The sequence below is a fragment of the Ranitomeya imitator genome, chromosome 2 (assembly GCF_032444005.1).
Source record: "Ranitomeya imitator isolate aRanImi1 chromosome 2, aRanImi1.pri, whole genome shotgun sequence".
In the NCBI taxonomy this organism is placed as follows: Eukaryota; Metazoa; Chordata; class Amphibia; order Anura; family Dendrobatidae; genus Ranitomeya; species Ranitomeya imitator.
This window is the reverse complement of record NC_091283.1, coordinates 193,522,126-193,530,948: the sequence shown is the minus strand read 5'-3', so window position 1 is coordinate 193,530,948 and position 8,823 is coordinate 193,522,126. Positions and strand designations below refer to the sequence as shown.

The following is an 8,823-nucleotide window of genomic DNA, read 5'->3' as shown; positions in this document are numbered from 1 at the left end:
CGCCAACGGTCCCCGGGAGAGGAGACAGGAGCAGCCTGGAAGCTGCGGACACCGTGCGAGCCGCCATTGTGCAGAGGCGTGAACGTCGCAGCTGACAGGTAAGTATCTTGCGCATGCCCAAACACGTACTTCACACTGCACATGCGCCACACCGAACTTTACTGAGCATGCGTTAATCCTGACGTGTCTATGGGTGACTGGACGCCATTTTTACTGCTGGCAATAATATATTATAGCTCCACACACTTAAAGTTACTTACTATTTCTCTAGCATCTGAAATATAAACGTTATGTCCTCAAAATATGGTTTCAAAATACTTTTGTTGTTTAGGTCTCGGAGAGACGATTCCCTTAGTAAAGATGGCTTCTTCTAAAAGATATCCCAGGGTGCATAGCGCTGGAAGCTGAGGTGGCCCAATTTGGCTCCTCCTTCCTCTTTGAGAGGATCCCTGTGGCGGCGGAGCTGTGTCGTGTCTCTGTGGTGTCATGGCAGGAGCGGTGCGGGTACTGGCGGCTCTGCTGCTGGCGGTGGCGGCCTGTACAGGTGAGGAGCCGCCCCTGGTGACGGTCTGTACCGAGTACGGCATGGGGGCACTGCTGACAGATCCGGGCTGGTGCTGCTGCAGTGCCGGTGGCTCAGTGGTTACGGCTCTGACTGCGGCGCGGAGGGTCCGGGGTTCGAATCCAGTCAGTGATGATTGTCTGCATGGAAATGGATTTATGGCGGGATGTGCTCAGTGGTCCCCTCATAGTGTACCCCATGCCAGAGAGCTCTGCCCCTAACCATTGGCAGGATCCAGGTGGGCCTGACCACTGAAGCGGGCAGGACAATGTTTTATTATTGCTATGTGCCCTGGGCGGAGGCACTGCCAGAGGGCGGAATGTGGAGAGCCTGCCATTAACCTACCTGCAGCTCCCTGCCCGGGGGAGAGGTGAGGGGGGCGGCCGTGGCGTGTGCCCGGAGGAGAGGCGAGTGGGGGCGACCTGTGCCCGGAGGAGAGACGAGCAGGGGTGGCCGTGGCCTGTGCCCGAGGGAGAGTCGAACGGGGGTGGCCTGTGCCCGGAGGAGTGGAGTCGAACGGGGGTGGCCTGTGCCCGGAGGAGTGGAGTCGAACGGGGGTGGCCTGTGCCCGGAGGAGTAGAGTCGAACGGGGGTGGCCTGTGCCCGGAGGAGTGGAGTCGAACGGGGGTGGCCTGTGCCCGGAGGAGTGGAGTCGAACGGGGGTGGCCTGTGCCCGGAGGAGTGGAGTCGAACGGGGGTGGCCTGTGCCCGGAGGAGTGGAGTCGAACGGGGGTGGCCTGTGCCCGGAGGAGTGGAGCCGAACGGGGGTGGCCTGTGCCCGGAGGAGTAGAGCCGAACGGGGGTGGCCTGTGCCCGGAGGAGTAGAGTCGAACGGGGGTGGCCTGTGCCCGGAGGAGTAGAGTCGAACGGGGGTGGCCTGTGCCCGGAGGAGAGGCGGGAGGGGGGCGGCCGTGGCCTGTGCCCGGAGGAGAGGAGGGCGGCCGTGGCCTGTGCCCGAGGGAGAGGGGGCAGGCGTGGCCTGTGCCCGAGGGAGAGACGAGCGGGGGCGGCCGTGGCATGTGCCCGAGGGAAAGGCGAGCGGGGGCGGCCGTGGCGTGTGCCCGAGGGAGAGGCGAGTGGGGGCGGCCGTGGCCTGTGCCCGGAGGAGAGGCGATGCTGTAGATAAGCCCCCGATGTATCCTGAAAGATGATAAAGAGGTTAGATTATACTCACCCAGGGGCGGTCCCGCTGCGTTCCGGGGCCTCCCATCTTCTTACGATGACGTCCTCTTCTTCTCTTCACGCCGCGGCTCCGGCGCAGGCGTTCTTTGTCTGGCCTGTTGAGGGCAGAGCAAAGTACTGCAGTGCGCAGGTGCTGGGCCTCTCTGACCTTTCCCGGCGCCAGCGCACTGCAGTACTTTTCTCTGCCCTCAACAGTGCAGACAAAGTACGCCGGAGCCGCAGCGTGAAGACAAGACGAGGACCTCATCCTATGAAGATGGGAAACGCTGGACCGGACCGCGACACCCATCGGTCCGGGACCACCCCATGGTGAGTATAATCTAACCCAGAGGTGTCAAACTGCATTCCTCAAGGGCTGCAAACAGGTCATGTTTTCAGGATTTCCTTGTACTGCACAGGTGATAATTTAATCACCTACACACATCATGATTACAGCACCTTGTGCAAAGCTAAGGAAATCTTGAAAACACGCATGGTTTGCGGCCTTCGAGGAATGCAGTTTGACACCCCTGATGTAACCTTTATTTCTCATCTTTCAGGTTACATCGGGGGCTTATCTACAGCATTCCAGAATGCTGTAGATAAGCCCCTGATGATCGTGGGCTTAGCTCATCTTCGATTTTGGGGGTGACAGGTTCCCTTTAATCTTTCTCCCCACGTTCTGTCTTTCAGCTGAGACCTGCACGGAGCCGGTCATTGTGCCGTCCTACTACACGACCTCAGATGCCGTCATCTCCTCCGAAGTGGTTTTCATTGTTGAGATTTCTCTGACCTGCACAAATGGCGCACAGGTGACTATGCCGTGACACCACCATCTCCCATCATCATGGCAATGATTTATGGTGGGGTCCTGTTAGTGGCCCTCCTGTAGTGTACCCCATGCGAGACAAAACTGCTGCTCCAAACCATTGGCCGGCCGGTGCTAGTCAGCCGTGACCACTGAAGAGAGCCGCACATTTAGTCTTTTACCCTCTTTCCATTTACAACACTACATGACACTGGGGGGATCGCGCCGTCCGGTGGTCTCGCTGAGCCAGGCGATGAAACCTAACAGCAGATGTAACCCTGGGAATTGCTTTCCTACCTAGTGATGTTATGTCTCTAGGGTTTGCCATTGCTTGCTGAGGATCTGACTGCCAGGAACCCCCAGTCAAGGGGCCACGATTCTAGTTCAATTATTAAATAGCAAAGTGCTTGTAAAAACAAGGAACTTTGCAATTTCTTATTAAAAATCATCTTTGATCTCAAGAACATCTTGAATTCAGCATTGTTATGGCTCTTTGCAGAGGTTACTGGCTGCTTCAGAGGTGGCCGGTCTCCTAGGCAAAGAGTGGATGCTTACAGCTGCTTTCTGTAGAGCTTTATTGCCCCCGCATATCTCCAATACCAGAGGGGCAATGCCACATGTGTTATCGGCACTGGAGCGCGCGCCCGCTGCCATAGCTGTCAATCTTCAGGAGCACACTTTTGTGTTTCAGTGGATAATGGGAAATGTCCTAGTCTAACATCTTCTCTCTCTTCTCCTGTAGAACGTTGCGCTTTATGCAGATGTAAATGGGAAACAATTTCCAGTTACCAGAGGCCAGGACGTTGGGAGATATCAGGTAGGAATCGTGTGCATGCCAACCCGGCTTGCGTAGAATTTTGGCTTTTTAGGGATCATCTGATTGGACCTGACATGATTGATGCCATGTTATCAAACACTGCTGACAGCATGGTGCCAGTGCTGCCCTTGTTAATAGGGATACACTGCCTGACTGGCATCTCCTTTGATAGATACCTCTGCATTTTACATGCTCATCAGTAATGGACTCTACAATTCAACCTTTCTTTGTACTATACCTGTAGGGGTTGTTCCATCTTCTTTCTTCAGGAGCACACCACTCCTCTTCCTGCTTGCTGACAATTCTACCTCTCTTTATACTGTGCCTGTAGGGGTTGTTCCATCTTCTTTCTTCAGGAGCACACCGCTCCTCTTCCTGCTTGCTGACAATTCTACCTCTTTGTGCTGTGCCTGTAGGGGTTGTTCCATCTTCTTTCTTCAGGAGCACACCGCTCATCTTCCTGCTTGCTGACAATTCTACCTCTTTGTGCTGTGCCTGTAGGGGTTGTTCCATCTTCTTTTTTCAGGAGCACACTGCTCCTCTTCCTGCTTGCTGCCAATTGTACCTTTCTTTGTGCTGTGCCTGTAGGGGTTGTTCCATCTTCTTTCTTCAGGAGCACAACGCTCCTCTTCCTGCTGACAATTCTACCTTTCTTAGTGCTGTGCCTGTAGGGTTTGTTCCATCTTCTTTCTTCAGGAGCATACTGCTCCTCTTCCTGCTTGCTGTCAATTCTACCTTTCTTTGTGCTGTGCCTGTAGGGGTTGTTCCATCTTCTTTCTTCAGGAGCACACCGCTCCTCTTCCTGCTTGCTGCTGGAGGACATTGTGCTCCTGAAGATTGTCAGATTGGACCTGCGGCATGGTCGCTCTGCTGGATCGTCCTGTTCATTCTCCAGTTCTGTAAGCAGAGGCAAGTTTGCTTCTGCAGTTTGGGAGAAGGCGCTAACCGGCCGACCAGCACCATGGGTGCACTTGCAAGATCTAAAGCATAGATGGTGCAAGTACTGTGCACTCCTTGCCTACGAGAGCCGCCATTTCTGAGCCTACAGAGGAGGTGGCTGGTCACAAGCAGTAAGCAATAGAATTAAGAATCTCTGTTCTTTCTAGAGGAAATTACTTTTAATAAGGGGTAAATTGCAGAGTTGGAAACCATTGTACCCATTTAATTGATAGAACTTTCTGCACACGTATTATTAGATGCTATAATCTGATAGTCTTGTTTTTGCTTTTCCGCCAGGTCTCCTGGAGTCTGGAGCACAAGAACGCTCGCTCCGGCACTTATGAAGTGAAGTTCTTTGATGAAGAATCTTACAGTCTTCTGAGAAAGGTCAGCAGGGGGCAGTGTTGTATCTTCCCTACTAGTACTGCATTCTGTGTGCTCATGAATATGTCTTATTCTCTAGGCCCAAAGGAACAATGAAGACATCTCTGCCATCAAGCCTCTCTTCACCGTCAATGTTGATCACCGGGTAAGGCTGCCACACATTGATCTAGATTGCACCGGACCTTGCACTTTATTTAAGCTCATGGGAAGAACTTTATAGGTAGCACATAAATGTAGAGGTGAAGAAGTGCCTTTGTCAGGAGGCTGTCTGGAAATTATCGTCATCTTGGAAGTGATCCTACTGTAGAGCTTTTAGTTCAGTACATCAGCACACTTAAAGGGACACTGTCACCTGAATTTGGAGGGAACAATCTTCAGCCATGGAGGCGGGGTTTTTGGGTTTTTGATTCACCCTTTCCTTACCCGCTGGCTGCATGCTGGCTGCAATATTGGATTGAAGTTCATTCTCTGTTCTCCGTAGTACATGCCTGCACAAGGCAATCTTGGTGTGGCTGTGTGCCAATCCCACCCCCCCCCCCCCCCCATGCTCCGATGCCAAACGCCCCCCTTCCCCCCCCCCCCCCCCGTGCTCCGAAGACACCCCCCCCCCCCCGTGCCCTCATCTCCCCCCCTTATACTTACTGGGCCTCCCGGTGTCCGTCCGTCCGTCTCCTCCCTGGGAGCCGCCATCTTCCAAAATGGCGGGTGCATGCGCAGTGCGCCCTCCGAATCTGCCGGCCGGCAGATTCGTACCAGGCACATTTTGATCACTGTGATAACCTCACAGTGATCAAAATAAAAAAAAAAAGTAAATGACCCCCCCCCCCCCCCACTTTATCACCCCCATAGGTAGTAACAATAATAAGATAAAGAATTTATTTTTTTTCCCCCCACTACAGTTAGAATTAGGGGTAGGGTTAGGGTATTTTCAGCCATTTTAACCCTAAAAAAAACTTCCTAGAAAACACACAGACTCTGCAGAGAAAACTGCATAAAAAAACTGCACTAAAAACCGCACCAAAAAACGCACCTGCGTTTTCTGCCAAGAGCTGCGTTTTTTAGTGCAGAAAAAACAGCAGGGAAATCAGGAACGTGTGAACATGGCCTAACAGTAAAATGATAATTAAAAAAAAAAAAAGTCATATTTAGCTCCATCTATCCAAATATAAAATGTTGTAAAAGGGGGAAGGAAATTGAAACACCAACATTTCTGGTTGTTGCGCTGAGCAAAAACTGCAAAGTTGCAATTGAAATACAGTGTGTGTCTGAAAATGACGCAAATGAAATCTACAGATTTCAGAAAAATGAGCCTTCACACAACTCCATCAATGGAAAATTATTAATTTAAATTTTATTCTTATTTTGTATGTAATTTTAATATATATTTAGTTTTTTTTATTTTTAACAAAGATAATATACAGTACAGGCCAAAAGTTTGGACACACCTTCTCATTTAAAGATTTTTCTGTATTTTCATGACTATGAAAATTGTACATTCACACTGAAGGCATCAAAACTATGAATTAACACATGTGGAATTATATACTTAACAAAAAGTGTGAAACAACTGAAAATATGTCTTATATTCTAGGTTCTTCAAAGTAGCCACCTTCTGCTTTGATGACTGCTTTGCACACTCTTGGCATTCTCTTGATGAGCTTCAAGAGGTAGTCACCGGGAATAGTCTTCCAACAATCTTGAAGGAGTTCCCAGGGATGCTTAGCACTTGTTGGCCCTTTTGCCTTCACTCTGCGGTCCAGCTCACCCCAAACCATCTCGATTGGGTTCAGGTCTGGTGACTGTGGAGGCCAGGTCATCTGGCGTAGCACCCCATCACTCTCCTTGGTCAAATAGCCCTTACACAGCCTGGAGGTGTGTTTGGGGTCATTGTGCTGTTGAAAAATAAATGATGGTCCAACTAAAGGCAAACCGGATGGAATAGCATGCCGCTGCAAGATACTGTGGTAGCCATGCTGGTTCAGTATGCCTTCAATTTTGAATAAATCCCCAATCGTGTCCCCAGCAAAGCACCATCACACCTCCTCCAAGCTTCACGGTGGGAACCAGGCATGTAGAGTCCATCCGTTCACCTTTTCTGCATCGCACAAAGACACGGTGGTTGGAACCAAAGATCTCAAATTTGGACTCATCAGACCAAAGCACAGATTTCCACTGGTCTAATGTCCATTCCTTGTGTTCTTTAGCCCAAACTAGTCTCTTCTGCTTGTTGCCTGTCCTTAGCAGTGGTTTCCTAGCAGTTATTTTACCATGAAGGCCTGCTGCACAAAGTCTCCTCTTAACAGTTGTTGTAGAGATGTGTCTGCTGCTAGAACTCTGTGTGGCATTGACCTGGTCTCTAATCTGAGCTGCTGTTAACCTGCGATTTCTGAGGCTGGTGACTCGGATAAACTTATCCTCAGAAGCAGAGGTGACTCTTGGTCTTCCTTTCCCGGGGCAGTCCTTATGTGAGCCAGTTTCTTTGTATCCCTTGATGGTTTTTGCCACTGCACTTGGGGACACTTTCAAAGTTTTCCCAATTTTTTTGGACTGACTGACCTTCATTTCTTAAAGTAATGATGGCCGCTCGTTTTTCTTTGCTTAGCTGCTTTTTTCTTTCCATAATACAAATTCTAACAGTCCATTCAGTAGGACTATCAGCTGTGTATCTACCAGACTTCTGCAGAACACAACTGATGGTCCCAACCCCATTTATAAGGCAAGAAATCCCACTTATTAAACCTGACAGGGCACACCTGTGAAGTGAAAACCATTCCCGGTGACTACCTCTTGAAGCTCCTCAAGAGAATGCCAAGAGTGTGCAAAGCAGTCATCAAAGCAGAAGGTGGCTACTTTGCAGAACTTTTTTTTTGTCGTTATTATTTACCAGGAGGATGGTAACATTAATGTGGTCAATCAAAACTACAACTCCTTTTGTACAAAAAAATAAGCTCTCACGTTGCCATGTCGACCAAAAGACAAAAATGTTCTGACTCTCTGAAGAAAAGGTCCCAGCAGCCGTGCCATCGCTTAGGAAAAGTATAGTTTGTATAACTGCCGAAATGCATGACACAAGTCCACTGAACAGGTGCGGATCTTAGAAGCCCCCTGTGGAATCCGTGCCAAGCCATTCTCTACACTCACCATGGATGACGTCCCCCTTTGTAGTCCCCTCGCTGCTTGAAGCCTCCGGCTCTCCTGCCTGCTATCTCGAGGGTTAGTAACCGGTATCCTTCTGCTTTCAGGGTGCGTGGAACGGTCCTTGGGTATCCACAGAAGTGTTGGCCGGACTGATCGGTATATTACTATACTACACGGCGTACACCGCAAAGAGCAATATCCAGGCGTGAGAAGAACAGGCCGCCGCCAGGGAGAATGACTGGTCTGGGTGTAAAAAGTTGTCATGTTTTTTGTCATTGATGCAAATAAAACTTTTCTATACAACTGATTTTTTTTTTTTTGTTTCTTTGATCTCCTCTTTATACTCTGAAAACAACTGTATTCACGTGAATAGAAGCTAAACTACGATTCTTGGCCACCAAATGCTGATCTGATCAGTGGGGGTGCTGGGTGTAAGCCCCCCCACTGATAGGTCATCCTTATCAAAGTAGTTGATAACCCCTTTACTGTATATATCCTAATGTGCTGCAATCTTTTAGGTTGTGTATTGTTTCCCTCCGCCATACTGGCTGACGTTTGTGTATATAAATCGCTGTGTACAGCGCTCCTCTGTATGTGCGCTACAAAGCATCATGTGCTAGTATCCCTTTAAGAACAGAAACCTCTAGTGGACATCTATGGTAAGTACACGAGTTTACTGACTGTATACGCCACATAATGCACCGTTGTACTATACTCTGGTCTATGTTTTCACCTTCTCTTTGTACAGGCAGAATATATTGTGCTTATAAACGGCGGGTCAGGCTTCATAAATATGGATGGATCTGTTCACCCAAGGTTCTGTTTAGAACCTATATGTGGAGAAGTCACGCCGCCATAGGTGCAGAATCGTCTATAGTTGTCTGCTTCCTACCATACAATGTAATGGAGCCTGACCTGCTGTTCATATTGAGTCTTAACAAGCTAAGTGCAGTCATGGGCAAAAGTTTTGAAACTTTGCTTTTCACAAAGTTTGCTGATCCAATGTTTTTTTCA

The 8,823-nt window shown here is 49.4% G+C and overlaps 1 protein-coding gene and 1 non-coding gene across 2 annotated transcripts; both read left to right on the top strand.

The window, feature by feature from the left end:
• The first annotated feature begins 393 nt into the window (after positions 1 to 393).
• Positions 394 to 8,116, top strand: SSR4 (signal sequence receptor subunit 4). Its single transcript, XM_069748438.1, has 6 exons — positions 394 to 544; positions 2,417 to 2,535; positions 3,274 to 3,348; positions 4,585 to 4,674; positions 4,751 to 4,816; positions 7,914 to 8,116. Exons 1-6 carry the CDS (start codon positions 487 to 489, stop codon positions 8,016 to 8,018), a joined length of 513 nt encoding a protein of 170 aa, XP_069604539.1. The 5' UTR covers positions 394 to 486; the 3' UTR covers positions 8,019 to 8,116.
• LOC138668330 (small nucleolar RNA SNORA42/SNORA80 family) lies at positions 705 to 833 on the top strand. The gene has a single exon (XR_011319156.1). It is a non-coding gene; the product is annotated as a small nucleolar RNA SNORA42/SNORA80 family (small nucleolar RNA).
• Positions 8,117 to 8,823: the final 707 nt, after the last annotated feature.